Source organism: Ruditapes philippinarum, unplaced genomic scaffold, assembly GCF_026571515.1.
Source record: "Ruditapes philippinarum isolate M1 unplaced genomic scaffold, ASM2657151v2 ctg2143_1_1_1_1, whole genome shotgun sequence".
NCBI classification, from domain to species: domain Eukaryota; kingdom Metazoa; phylum Mollusca; class Bivalvia; order Venerida; family Veneridae; genus Ruditapes; species Ruditapes philippinarum.
In genome coordinates, this window is record NW_026857690.1 from 24059 (window position 1) to 39838 (window position 15780).

A 15780-nucleotide genomic window follows, 5' to 3' on the forward strand; every position below is an offset into this window, starting at 1 on the left:
AATACCATCAAGACAAATTTATCTCAAGGCTTAAAATTATATGTATGAGGTTACACATGCCTTACCGCCCTCTGTCAATGCCGCACCCGGAATCATCCATAAAAAGCGCGAGGCATTTTTGTTACGTCATACATTTCGTAAATTGTTGTTGACGTAATAAAGTTTTTTCGTCAGGAATCCATTTTCAAGAGTTATAAACATTGTGATGTTGACAACTAAAATTGATGGGCCGTTCTTGAATTATGGATTTGGAACATGCTGAATTATGATATGTTTCATGTACATATTTCATTTGCTAACCCAGATAACTCCACAAATTGAACAATGTGTTAATAATGAGACGGATTAACAGTTTAAAAAAATCTGGATCATCATTAGTGAAGGGGCCATGACATTTAGGAGTTTTGAAGATCTACGGAACTGGATAGAAACTGGCAATGAAGAAATCTTCAGAATGCGAATTTGTTGTGACGTTTATAAAGATCTATTTCGAATTTCAGCTTAAAAGTAAGTGCAGTTCATGTGACTCGGTGTTCTTGTTGCTTATTTTTCATTTTTTTAAAGTTTAACATCATGCATTGCAACTAAACTGTTACATCTTGTAGATCCAGCTTTGTAAAATAATTATGAAACGACCCCGACAACCTCATGTATATTTTGGAAACATGACACGTGCTATCTCCCGTTCATCTTCAAATGAAGAGTATTTCGGCAATGGCTTCGGAAAATAAACAACAGAGATTTTCCATAGGAAAATCAAAATTTGCTTTCACAAGAAAAGTAGACATTTTAGAGTAAAATCCTGAAAAATCTCGAGGGTGACTTTTTTTTAGTTTACAAAAATAGTTTAATTTTTATTCAATCTCGTTTTGTTAATTCATACCAGACAAAAGTTCATTTCCATTTTCAATGGGACAGACTATAGTGCTGAAAATGTTCAAAAATTCCAGGTCTTTAACCATGTTTCAATTACATGTATTGAAAATAATGATGTGTCATAGTCGTTAACTTTTAATTTTGTTTACATATTTAGAAAATTTGAAATACCAGAATGTCATTTTCTAGTCTCTTATCATACAAATTGTTGTTATATTTTGGTCACCAATGTTTTCTTTTTGTCAGTAATGATAATTAGGATGCTAAATTTGTGTACTAAAATTTGTTTACTTTTATGTATATATATATATATGTTTTATAAACATAAAAGGTCTTGTTGTTTAAACTTCAGTCATGTCATAGATTTTGACTGAAAACTACTCAAGGTGCTCATTTGACACTTAATACATATCTTTGGGATCATAGTTCAAGTTTACTTATTAAGTCACATGGAATTGGAATAGATTATGGCCCTTCATGAACTTGAAACTTTCTTTAGTCTTCAAAACATTTGAAAGTTTTCACTTGATCTTAATGCATATTTTCAGGATTGTAAATGGAGGTCATTTTTTGAAGCATTAACATTGGCTGAATAGCTGACTTTTTTATATGTCCATTTGAAAAAGGGGTCATATTATAGTTTCCCCCCAGTTAGGCAGGTGGTGTCCACAATCTTGTCCGGAGCATACCTACACACATTGAGGAATTTAAGGAAACTTCATAGAAATGTTCACCACTATGAGAAGCAGTGTCATGAACCAGGTCTCTAGGTTAAAGGTCAAGGTCACACTTGGAGGTCATTGAAAAAATGCTTGTCCGGAGCAAAACTTCTAAATGCAGAGGGATTACAATATAACTTGGCACTTAAGTTAACCATTGTGAGGCGGAGTGTAACAAGCAAAATTCAAGTGCCTGTGGCCAAGGTCAAGGTCACACATCTGGGACACAGTGCAAATGAAAATGTGTATTCGGACCATTTAGTCATAATTTATTGCGGGATTGAAACACAAATGGTCATTATCATGACTACTATTGTGCAGCTAAGTATTTTCCACATAATCCAGGACTCTGCTACCAAAGTCAAGGTCACAAAGAGAGGTGGGGACCATTGAGTTATCATTTATTGATGGATTGTAACACAAATGATAACTATTATGACTTCAAGTGTGACACATGTAATTTAGGTTAATATTTGTGTGGTCAAGGTCACTAGAGATAATAAAATATCCAGATATTGTCCAGATATTTCCAAGATCATGTCTCCTATATGCATATCTATAATGCTTACATCTCTGTCAAAAGCTTTTGTGAAGGGTTTATTTTGCGACAGTTGCCCTTGTTGAACTTTAACAGTTCCTGATTTACGCCAAATCAGACTTCAATACTACTAAAGTTAAACATATGGCTTTGTGATCATTATTGATAGACTTTCTCCAAAACTTATAACTATGTCATGTATATTTTGACTGAAATCTTCAAACATTATCCAGACTCGTTTTAAGGAGAGTCAAAAGTTTGGTCTTACTGGCAGCCCTTGCGTTAGTTAAATTTACTAGTGTGTATATATTTATATTACATATCTTTTTTTGTTTGTACATGAACATTTTATTAATATTAAACTCGTCAGTTTAAAATACATATCATTATTTTGGCTTGTTTGGATTGTAAAGCATGTTTTCAATTTGTGTCAAGATGCTCGGATTTTATTTGGGGTGTAAATCTTTTATGTAGTTTTTGTCATCAGAGAGGAAAAAAACACCCATTTTTCTGTCTTTTTTATCCTTGTATGTACTGCTAGCATAGTAGAACTTTTTTTCCTTATATGTAGTGCTACTTATTGTAGAACTTTTTTTCAGTTACTTTTTTTTTCAAAATGCACCTAATGCATTACCTCCACTTTGAAGAGTATTCAAATAGGCTAGAACTACTGTCAAGCCCTAGAAGAGGCAACTTTTTTTCTTCTTTTTTTGTTTCTTAACAATGTTCAATAGGAAACTTTTTTTTTTATAATGATTATATTATAGATTATTTAGAGTTTTTCATTTCTGGAAAAGAGCCCTTCTGATAGCCAAGTTTAAGTTAAGGAAAATCTCCAGAACTTGTAAACCATACAGTAAACTTTGTTTAAATTTTGCATACAGGTGTCCTTTAAGGTATATAACTGACCTGTTGTCAATTTCATAGTTCCTTACAGTGCCTATTAGGGGGCTCATACCTTAAGGTAGCAGTCTTTTAAATCACTTGCCCCGCACTGCTGCAGGTTTGAATACTACCAGGGACTACCGGTTGTTTAATTTGAGGAAGCCATCCAGCTACTATCTTGCTAAATTACTGAAGATCAGTGATTCTTGTATAACTAAAAAAATACTTGAAGACCAACCAAGGTTTTCCTCTACCAGTTTAGCATGAAAGCTGCAATGTAACTTTTACAATGATGTAGAAGAAAAAATACGGTAAAAATGTTTTCTGCAAATGTCAAAATCTGTTCCACCTGTATGGAATTTGTCCCAGACTTTATCAAATGCCAAAGAAACATTGCTTTGTGTTAAGTATGGCAGGCACAAGAAGGTTATTGTATTAATGTTCGAATTTATGTTACAATATTTGATAGTGCTTATTTATATTTCGGACATTTGATTTCTTTTTTAATTTTAGTTAACTTAAGGGTTATGATTTTAACTCGCTTCTTATTTTATCCAATTTTACAAAATTTATTTTGAACATTTTTCAAATGACTAGTTTTGATAAGTTTTTCAACAAATATATTTGTTTGCCTTATTTTTTTTCTTCAGGGTATTGGACTATAAAATACTAACAATATTCTTTGAAATTTTAATAACTTTAATTTTTCTTTTGGGGGTGGGGGGGCAGTGCTATGCAGACCATAATTCATTATTTTCTGAATTTCATTTACTAGAATAATTAATCGATTGATATAACTGTTCATTTATAATTTATTGCAATTTGTTTACTACCAGTATTATGCATAATTGAAGTTTTCAATGCATTTTCATTGATCTCCTGTTGGGATATACCAGTATTTATACCATGTGACATGACCATGTTCTGTAATTAGTTACTTTGTTATATTTTTTTTATGTTAAACCAATTAAAGTAAAAGAAAGGTTAATATTACTTGTTTCTCATTGATTTCTAGAATTACCATATTAAGTCCAATTTAAAGTCTATGGTACCCTACATCAGTACCTGTGTCTGTGGTGTCCTATCTTGGTACATGTGTATATTTTTGTCACAGAGAAAATGACCAAACATGTTAAAGGAAAACTTCACTATACATGTATCTACGAGTCCTGTGATCCAAGTTTTTTGGGGGTCTCGAGTGAACCAGTCCTTAAGCAGCCTGCCTCTTGATTAATCATTTCTAAAAAAATTTAGTGTTTGTAATTGCCCAATATTGTCAAGCCAACAAATAAAGTTATTTAAGCTACTACATGTATAAGAAAATTTAAAAAAAGTTTTGAAACTCATCTTGAAAAAGAGGTCAGGACATCCTGTGAAAGTAATGACTTGCCCAAGAAAATTAAACTGTACACATATAAAGCTCAGTGTACCTTAAAAATCTATAACAAGAAATCTGTCGTCAACTTTATTTCATCAAGTACTTTTTACTGTAAATATAAACCAATAATACATGTATTCAATGCATGTACATCAATTTTTAAATATTGACAAGTGAATAAGAAAGTGTTTTTCACATGCTCTGTTAACGGAAATCAATGTTTTTTAAACATATCTACACTCGCCAGCAGCATGTACAAAAACCCTAGGTAAAGACTAGGATAAAATTCAATGAAAAACATGGAACAGGATATGATAGGCATTTTAATGAAACTACAGGGTCTAACATGCTGTAGGCACCAAATCCTGAACAACCTCATAAATTGTGTATCACAATTAAAAATTATATAAACACAATACCTTTTTGAAAAAAATAAAGAGGTCAAATTTCATCTTTTAACTACTCATGAAACAACATTATGAAGTTATTATTAACTTAATATGGAGCAAACTTATTCAGAGTATACTACCACTATGTTCAAATGAATGCCATGTCTCTGTTGAGACCTTGACCTATGTGGTTGTGGTGGGTAGAGCTCATCAAAGTGTATTTAAGACTTTAAAGAAAGAATTCCATATTAGATATTATTGTCACAGTTTAAGTTTTGTGACAAACAGACAATCAAGACTCAATATGCCCTGATCTTTCGATTCAGAGTTCTAAAACGATTTGGCAGTTTTCATGTTATTTTAGCTTAGGATGAAAAAACTATGAATGAAATGAGTAATTGTATAACTATTTAAGAATGCTGGAGAACTTGCATGTTTACAAACAAGGAAACAATTGAGATATGTTAAATATTAATAACTTTCTTATGGGAACATAATGGTTAGTTTTATGTACGGTTATGTCAGGACGTGTTTATGTAAAACAAGCTTGTTTAAGATTACCTTAGTGCAAGAACTAACAAAGCTTATATGTAATGTAATAAGTTACTTTAAAAGTTTAGCAAATAACAATATATATCACAATGCTCAAATATGGCAACATCAATCAAGTGAAAACCTAATTGAACAAGCAATTATCATAGTATTGCAAGCAATCCATAAGTCCCCTACCTGTAGGAGCCCAAGCAACATTCTGAAGGGCCATTGGCCATTCACTTAGGTTCCTATTTTAAGTAAATTTGTTGAAAAAGTTCTTTAAAAGTGATCACAGGAAACAGTTTTTATGTACAGACAGACGGACTGAAGGACACTCTAAAGTTATTTTTTAAACATCCCTGTTATCGAAATATAACATTTTTAAAGTCCTATCATGATTGAAGAAGTTGGAGTAAAAAGTTACCAATTTCTCAAAAAAAAGTCTAAGTTCAAAAGGGGCATAATTCTGGAAATAGTCTTGCTAGAGTATTGAACACTCACAAATGTTGAGTGATAATAAGAAACATTTATATGAAGTTTGAAGTAGATACATTCAGAAAAAGAAGTTATTAAAAAAAACAATGTTTTTTTCATGAAAATTTTAAGTTCAAGGGAGGTAATTCTGATAAATTTTGTGCTAGAGTTGTAAACCTTGTCACATATGATGTGGTTGATGACAAGCAACTTATATTTAAAGTTTGAAGAAAATACCTTAAGAAATAAAGAACTTAAAGTGAAAAAACTTAAAAACTAGAATCAGAAATCTTGAAATTCAGTCTATTTGTTGCCATAGCAACCAGAATTTTCAACATAGGAAGATAAGAAAAGGATGTGCATAATTTCCATACTGCCATCTACCCATATGTCAAGTTTCATAAACATATTTTCATTACTTTTTGTGTTATCACAGGATCCAGGTTATGTGTAAAATTTGCCATATTTTTAGTCTATTTGTTGCCATAGCAACCAGAATTTTCAACATAGGAAGAAAAGAAAAAAACGTGCATAATCTCCATACTGCCATCTATCCATATATCAAGTTTCATAAAAATATTTTCAGTACTTTTTGCGTTATCGCGGGATCCAGGTTATGTGTAAAATTTGCCATATTTTCAGTCTATTTGTTGCCATAGCAACCAGAATTTTCAAGATAGGAAGAAAAGAAAAAGACGTGCATAATCTCCATACTGCCATCTATCCATATATCAAGTTTCATTAAAATATTTTCAGTAGTTTTTGCGTTATCGCGGGATCCAGTTTTGTGGACGGACGGACTGACGGCCGGACAGACGGACAGACAGACGGTAAACCTAAAGTCTCCTCCAGTAAACTGGTAGGGGACTAATAATTCATGTATAAGATTCTCTCTCTCTCTTAGTCAAGTGTGGGTAGTTAGGTTTCCTTACTAATAATGGCCCTTGAACAAACTTTATAAAAAGTTAACTACACAAAGCAAACACTCCTAGGGGTCACCATGTGCACCTGTGCTCATGTGAGTTATAAATATTTTGATTTATCTGGTTATAATTACTGAACTTCGATATACCAAAAACGTAAGATGCATTGTAACACTGAACAAAATGTAATATTTGACAAGAGAGGAAACATTTGTCCATCTTGTAGAGGTGATTCCATTTTACATTTCAGCATGAATACCATGGTACAATTATTTTACAACTAATGAAATACTTGTGACACTGAATATTTTGTGTTGTGATTTGTAAACATGGTGTCTTCAAGCAACAAGCCATTGTTTTTGTATAAATTTGTAGATGTCATCATCTATAAGCCTCTGCTAGGATCGTGTTAATTCTTCCTTAGATATTGCAAAACAGTGCCCGCCTCCACATGCTATATATATCACAGACTGGCTCTCTAAAGCAGAAACTTTAGTTACAGTTTTAACATTAACTTCATCCCCAGTGGCACACAGTCCATGCTCATTCCAACCTAGTGCATACACTTTATTCTCTGAAATACAAAATATTATTTAAATATATTAGATTACATTTATGAAAAACTCTGTAATAATGAATGAAAAGATAAAGATACAAGAACAGAATCATAATTATAACCATCTGCTGACTTTAATTAATCAAGACTTGTCATCTTGACGAGTTTGGCACAGTCAGTCTACATCAGAGATACATGTAAATTAAATACAACAACAGATCAATGTCAAGATTCTAGTCTACATTGTATTTGTGTACAAGTATCTGAACAAAAACAAAACAGAAATTGACTAAAAACATAGGTCACCAATCAAGGGAGCAGGGCCTAGTGGTTAAGGTGTCTGCCTCTCAACCCAAGGATTAAGATTTTGAGACTTCTCTGGTCATGAAGTCTAGTCAAAGAAGCTAACTCAAAAGTGATTACTATAAGTTGCAAATAACTGTTGAGCAAATGAGGTACTGGAGCATAAATATGCTCAGCTAAATTGTGTCTATTTTTACTGCAGAGTCAGATTGAATCAGATTCTATGTGTTTAATGTTGAACCTATCAAAGTAAAGCAAAAGACTACCTGCAAGAAAGAGTGTATGTTCAGATCCACATGTAAATGATGACACTGTCACTTGTATATCTATCTGACCTGGAATGTGACTATACATGATTCCCTCTGACCTTGACCTTCCTAACTGACCGTAGTCGGTACGTCCCCAGCTAAACAAATCTCCACTTTCTATATCAAAATAAAGATTGACATACATGTATATATTGTAACTGTAAAAAGTGAAAAAAAGAGTTTTCACATAATGTAGTTTTTAGTTTTAAAGAGTGAAATAGTGTACATTAATATCAACTCAGATTTATCTTATTTCAGAAACAAATGTTTGATAAATACTAAGTGTTATCTCAAAGCATTTTCTAAAAATAGTTTTATTAAATACAGGTGCCTTATATGAAAATCAATAAATAGCAGATTTTTTTTTTAGGAAGATGAAAATTATTTAAACACCCCTAGTAAACCAAAAGATTGTAAGCTGAAGATTAATGGTCTGCCTTCATGTTTATAGTCTAATAGTAGCCAATAAAAATTCTTTATTTGATGGACTTGTGGTACATTCTTAAGAATGACCATTTAAGAAATTGAACATCCATAGAAAAGAAAGGTGAGATAATTATGTGAAAGATATTATAATTGGCATGTTTTGTCTGAAGTCTTAAAAAATAAAACACACCTGTCTGTGCAATTAAATGAGTCCACCCTGATTTCACCTCAACAACTTTTTGGTTCTTGAACATTTCCTGATTGACCATGTATGGTGTGTTGACCTGTAAAATGACGTCTGGTGATTGTGTACACTGTCCATATTTATTACATCCCCAAACATACACCTGACCTTTATCTGGAATTTCAAAATAACAAAAGTAGAATAAATATGACCCCTCAGATAACAATTTTAAATGCCTGAAGTCAGAAATAGATGTACATTTGAGCATACCTGGTTTCCTCAATAAAGAGAGCACTTTCTCTAAATATTATGAATCCACAGGACAGCATTTTCTTTCCCAAGGCAATGTTGTTAAAAAGAATAATGTTTAATATTGTCTTACTACATTAAATTGTGCCCTCAGATGAGCCATGGAATCCAGGGACACAAATGTACCACATGTAACACTGACAATTGTAACAAACTGGCACTACACACAACAAAATGAAACTAAACAAATCTTCATATGTAGTAAATTTGTATACTTTCTTAGGTCATTGCAAATTTCTTTCAAATTTACCCGTCACGGCCGCATGTACATGTATATCAAAGATATTCAAACTTCTTGGTTTATTATTTCTCAGAATCTAATGTGATTTTCTATTGTAGAGAAAAACTGTCATGATATAAGAATTAATTCACCTACCTGTCAAAGCCACAGAGTGATATGACCCTACACAAACTGATACAACTTTCCCTGTACCTGCTGGAAACACCACTGTCAAATATATTGACGAATAATCATAATATTAAGTTGTGTAAAAACATCACAACATTATAACAAACAAAGAGAGAACCGCAGTATTATCTATTGTTATATAGAAACAAGAGGGCCATGATGGCCCTGAGGTCGCTCACCTGTATATAGGCCCCTGGAGCGAGGCCAGTTTAAACCCAAGGGCTTTTATTTGAACAAACTTGGAAGACACCCATTAGAAGATGTTTCATGATGTTAAGTTTTTACTATACATATATAATGAAAAACAATGACCCCTCCCCCCCCCCCGGCAGGGCTAATTTTAACCCAAGGGCTTTTATTTGAACAAACTTGGTAGACACCTATAAGAAGATGTTTCATGCTTAACATCTAACCTCTAGCTCATTGGGTTTTTTAAAAGAAGATTTTGTAATTTTTTAATATACACATATAGTTAAAAACAATGACACCCCTGGGGCGGGGCCAGTTTTGACCCCAGGGCTTTTATTTGAACAAACTTTGTAGACACTCACTAGAAGATGTTTCATGCTTAATATCTAAACTCTAGCTATTTGGGTTTTTTCAAAGAAGATTTTTAAGTTTTTGCTATACACATATAAGGAAAATCAATGACCCCCGGGGCAGGGCCAATTTTGACCCTAGGGCTTTTATTTGAACAAACTTTGTTGACACTCACTAGAAGATGTTTCATGCTTAATATCTAAACTGTAGCTATTTTCGTTTCTTCAAAGAAGATTTTTTAAGTTTTTGCTATACACATATAAGGAAAATCAATGACCCCATGGGGCGGGGTCAATTTTGACCCCAGGGCTTTTATTTGAACAAACTTAGTAGACACTCATGAGAAGATGTTTCATGCTAAATATCTTAGCTCTAGCTCTTTGGGTTCTTTAAAAGAAGATTTTTTAAGTTTTTACTATATGCATATAGGGAAAATCAATGACCCCCTGGGGCGGGGCCAATTTTGACCCCAGGGCTTTTATTTGAACAAACTTGGTAGACACTCATTAGAACATGTTTCATGCTAAATATCTTAGCTCTAGCTCTTTGGGTTCTTTAAAAGAAGATTTTTTAAGTTTTTACTATATGCATAAAGGGAAAATCAATGACCCCCTGGGGCGGGGCCAATTTTGACCCCAGGGCTTTTATTTGAACAAACTTGGTAGACACTCATTAGAACATGTTTCATGCTAAATATCTTAGCTCTAGCTCTTTGGGTTCTTTAAAAGAAGATTTTTTAAGTTTTTACTATATGCATAAAGGGAAAATCAATGACCCCCTGGGGCGGGGCCAATTTTGACCCCAGGGCTTTTATTTGAACAAACTTGGTAGACACTCATTAGAACATGTTTCATGCTAAATATCTTAGCTCTAGCTCTTTTGGTTCTTTAAAAGAAGATTTTTTAAGTTTTTACTATATGCATATAGGGAAAATCAATGACCCCCTGGGGCGGGGCCAATTTTGACCCCAGGGCATTTATTTGTACAAACTTGGTAGACACTCACTAGAAGATGTTATATGCCAAATATCTAAGCTCTAGCTCTTTGGGTTTTTTAAAAGAAGATATTTAAAGTTTTTTCTTTCGGTTGCCATGGCAACCAGAGTTCTTCAAGGAATTAAATTCTTTGAACAATTTTTAAAGGTGACCACCAAAGGAACATTCCTGTGAAGTTTGGATGAAATTGGCTTGGTGGTTTATGAGGAGATGTCATTTAAAGTAAAAGTTTACGGACGGACGATGGACGCCGGACGAAAAGCGATCACAAAAGCTCACCCTGTCACTTTGTGACAGGTGAGCTAAAAATGCAATACCAAACAACAGATTTAGTGCCCAATCAAAATCTAGCTCATGAATTACAGAATGGCTGCAAATGTGAACTGTTTCATGGTAACAGAGAAACATTTATGACAAGCAAAGAAAATTTGCCAAAATTAAAAGTCTTGCATATACTGAGTTTAAAACATAATAACTTCATGAAAAACCTGTCCCTTGAAAAAATAAATGTTACAGACCAAGAATCAAATTACTTTTATCTGTAAGATCAGAAATTTTTACTATACCTTTATTTGGTGATGTTGTCTTCAATGGTAGTTTATCATTTACAGCAATCACAGCACATTGTCCTTTTTTAGAATGTCCCCAACAATACACATCTCCATTTACTAGATAGAATAATTAAAATATTTATATTATCTATTCTACAATGGGCTTTTTCCTCCTTCTTAATTGGACATGCCCATTGTTATATCCAGAGATTTCATGCTCAAAATTCTTACAATAAACATTAAAGTAAGTTAATATGGTTTTGAAAATAAGTTGCACATAAGAATATTTGTTCAATCCACTGCTGTGACCCTGAACTTTGTCTTAGTAGTCTGCATGTGATTTATTATCCATATGTGGCGGTTGTCTCATTTGAGTTATTTTAAAAATTCCATCATACATGAAGATGTTCACTGGTCACAAACCAAAATTACACTAAAGAAATAATAGAAATATACTACGTTTCCTCCCCTGCAGGTGGATCATGCATGTATCAGTTCTCTGATGCATAAAAGTTAAAACTAGAAAATACATGTATTCTTTATTTGATTCTGTAGGAAGTACCTGTTAAGGCTATAACATGCCTGAGGCCTGCAGCCACTTGTGCAAACTTTTCTCCCTCCCATATCTTCGTCTGGAATATCAACAATAACTCTTGTCAAATGAAAAATGATGAAACAATGAGTATTGTTGAAATTATGTTGTCTAAGAGTAGACCTGGCCTGTTTTAAAGACTATCTTTAAAATTATGGTATCTTTTATAGAACTAATATGATAATTTTCTTTACTAGGGAATATCATAGTCAGGATTTATACAGAGATCTTCTCCTTTGAGCATAGACTGATTAGAAGTAAATAATACCACAAAAATCTAAATATGAACAATAACAGTAACAATAATTGCCATCCGCCAAATTTCAGATTACTTGTCCTGTCAATTAAAAATCAATTAAATACTGATCATGAGTTCCCAGTTGATTATATCAATTCAGAAACTTCACATCATGTATCCTGTAAGTTCAGAGTCATTAAACTTTTAATCATTTATCCAGTCATTTATGAATATATACATGTATATTTCATATAATGTGTTTTATTAGTTAATGGTTTACAAACATCCTGTTAGTAAATGGTTTATAAGCATCATGTCAAGTGTCCTATTAGGGCTAAGCCATTCGGTTAGATCAATAGGTAGAGAGTTGGACTGTAAATTGAACGACCCAGGTTTGATTCCCGAACAGTGCAGGTCACTTTCTTTGCGATTGATCATGTAATCCTTTTTATGGCCATTTGCACTGTACCTCTGCTCTGGCATGTACAGAAGTTTTCAGTTCCTTGCCAAAGTGAAGGCAACTAGTACTGGTAAACTGCTGGACAGCCTGACCAGGAACGATTGGTGGCTGAACTGTGCTCTGATAAATTCAATGTGGCTTTAACTGCCGTGATCTGGAGTGAAAACTACCAACACCACCACAACCTCCTGTTAGGGCTTATAAACTTTAGACAACATTTTTGTTACTTGTAGTTTAGGATTATCTTATAATTGATTTTTTATAAACCATGGAGTGGTCCATTCCTAAACTTAAAGGAATATTTACATCTTTTACTGTCCAATCTGGTAACTAAAATATTCAATGCATATAATAACAATATAACTGTGTACAAACTCAAAAGACATTTGAAACCTAAACAATCCATGCAGGAGGTATATTATTGTGCTCTTGAGACATAAAACCATGCATAATGAATAAACAGAATAGCAAAGTATGAATAAATTATAACTGTAGTATGCTTACTGCCGTCAAACATTTGTTTGGTAAACTAACATCACCCAGTTGTCCAAAAGCATTTGATCCCCAACTGTACAAATCTGATGTTGCTGTAAATAAAACCAATAGTATGTATAAAAAAAACTGTGCAACACACAGAATTATGCTAAAATATAACATTTCAAATGTGTTAACAGTTATGTTTTTTTAAGTTAAAATAAAATCGTTTAAAATCAATACTGTTGTAATATTTTCTACATAGCCAAATAACGAAACAATAAATCAGACTCATGACAGAACTGATATTAATTTTCATCTATATGTATAATTTCAATATTATATGTTTTGTATGATTATAAGTATAAGGCGATAGTGCTAGACTGATATCCTAGTTTTATCATCATTCATTCCATATTTAGATACAATAAGTACATGATTGTGTTCACATGTTGATTATTTTGATCTGTTGGATTTTAAGTCACAGGGTTGTGTAAAGATCATACGGCAACATTCCCGCTTTACTGGTAGAGGAACACCTCAAGTGCCCCTTCATGCTTTATTTCAGGCACAGGCTGGCACATGAATAGAACCAGTGTCCTCCTCAAAGCCAGCTAGATAGTTTCCTCACGTGAAACAATGTAATGACCCTCACAGGATTCAAACCCACAGAGGTGAGGAGCAAAATATCTAAAATCAGCAACCTGAATGGTTAACCACTTGGCCACTGAGGCCCCTGTGAAGGTTTAATTGTTTACTGAATTTACTTTGATCAAATTATATTTCATACCTGATATTGCCAGAGAGAAGTCCCATCCTCCTGTTGTCATGGTAACAGGGTCATTGTTGCCAACAATTACTGGAGTGAGAACTGACACATCTTCTGTGCTGTTTAAGCCCAGCTGACCTTTGTTGTTAGATCCACATGAGTACAACTGACCAGTGCCTTTCAATTTCATACAGGTAAACTTTAACAATAGTCTTATCAAGATTCATTTCACCAACTAGGGGTATCTTACTCAAAGTGAAACATTTAGAGATGATTCAGAATGGTTTGTTCGCAAATCTATTATCAGGTGTTTTAAGAACATTACCAGTAATTAACTCTATTTCTTACGAACAAGCTGCAGAAACTTCGACTGCCAATAATTAATGTAATATTAAATATTGTTACAGAAACATTTACACTTTATAAAAAGATATTTGCTCTGGGGCATATATTTAGAATCATATGCCACTTATATTTAAAAATACTGTCAGTTCTAAGGAACTAACTGTGATAGTTTCTTTTTTCTTTTCAAGAACAAATTAAGATTCTGATGTTTTAAAGATTTTATAATTCATTTTCCAAGAAAACAAGTCTTACACAGTGTCAATGTATTTTTTTTTAAATTATGTTTTAGTTATACCTGCTATAGTAAGTGTATGACCACCCCCACCATGTATACATTGGATGTTGTCTGGCACATTGGTAACTTGACAAGGTAACAACTGGTCCTCACAGTTTCCATTTGCCAGCTGACCATAGGAGTTAGCACCCTGAAATGTTTTATGCAAAATGAATGAAATAACACTAGGAGTCAGTTAGCACCCTGAAATGTTTTATGCAAAATGAATGAAATAACTTTGATAGGTTTTAAAACATATATTTACTCTAGCTGGACTTTGAAGTTCTTGTAACATTTTAATCTAAAAGCAGCATGCCTACTTTCAATTTATTTAAATGTAAATTGAAGTGAGCAAAGAAATTAATTTAAACATTGCAAATGACACACATAATTTAGAAAAGAGGTCAAATTATGCAAAATAAGCCCTAGTCAACCATTAACGATATGGTAATATATTGCACATAACATGTAAATTAATTAATTATTACTTTTTATTTTTCTTAAAATCTTAAATCAGCACATTCAAGTTTGATTTTCTTGAACTCCAGCTTATATATGTAAAATATTCACAGACATAAACTGGCGAGTTGGTTAAGAATTGTGGGCTTAAATGACAGGTTGTTAAAGGGTTCTTTTTTTTCAATGGTGGTCTTGTACACAGGTTTGAATGTACACACTATTTGTACAGTACAATATACTTTTTTACGGCATTTAATTAACATCTAACGCACCTCTCAGTACATTTTCATAAAAAAAATACTGCAGTTGATGTGAGTACTGCAAAACAATGCCGTTACATACTCAAAATATCTTAGAAGAAATATAGTACAGCAAAATATTATTATACATGCGTGTACAATTACACACTAATTGTTACTAAAAATAGCATGGCCATTCATTGATTTTCCTGCAAAATACCCACGAGATCCCGACTCGACTGTCAGCCAATCAGAATGTCTCACATATCCGGGCAGACAGTGTGTGATCTAATGATCAAGGCTGCAATTTGCAAAAATGCCGTTCATCAATTATACAGGTGTAAACTACTACGCCGGCACGTGTTTCCTACAAAAGGAGAGCAATTTACTCACATACCCACGACCAAATGGTCATTTTATAGCGTTAGAAATTGTCCAGCCCACATTTTCCGTGATAAGTCTGTAGGCAATGTACACAATTTCATGTTATTTGATAGGAAATTAGTGTCATCACGTGACCAGCCTCAACACTATTGATTGGAGAAATGATCGACGTACACAGTGTTTTTGCTTTTCCGTCAATCAAGATTTCGTACGACAAGTATAGTATTTTCTCTATAATTTTGAGCAAAA

At 33.1% G+C, this 15780-nt stretch overlaps 1 protein-coding gene across 1 annotated transcript; it reads right to left on the minus strand.

Moving 5' to 3' along the window:
• Positions 1-6651: 6651 nt before the first annotated feature.
• On the minus strand, positions 6652-15764 carry LOC132750586 (secretion-regulating guanine nucleotide exchange factor-like). Its single transcript, XM_060740592.1, has 10 exons — positions 15545-15764; positions 14471-14600; positions 13852-14007; positions 13088-13174; positions 11860-11949; positions 11313-11414; positions 9179-9250; positions 8500-8667; positions 7842-8000; positions 6652-7290 (listed from the first exon to the last, which is right to left on the minus strand). The coding sequence occupies exons 1-10, from the start codon at positions 15560-15562 to the stop codon at positions 7115-7117; spliced, it is 1158 nt and encodes a 385-aa protein (XP_060596575.1). The 5' UTR covers positions 15563-15764; the 3' UTR covers positions 6652-7114.
• Between the last annotated feature and the right edge of the window lie 16 nt (positions 15765-15780).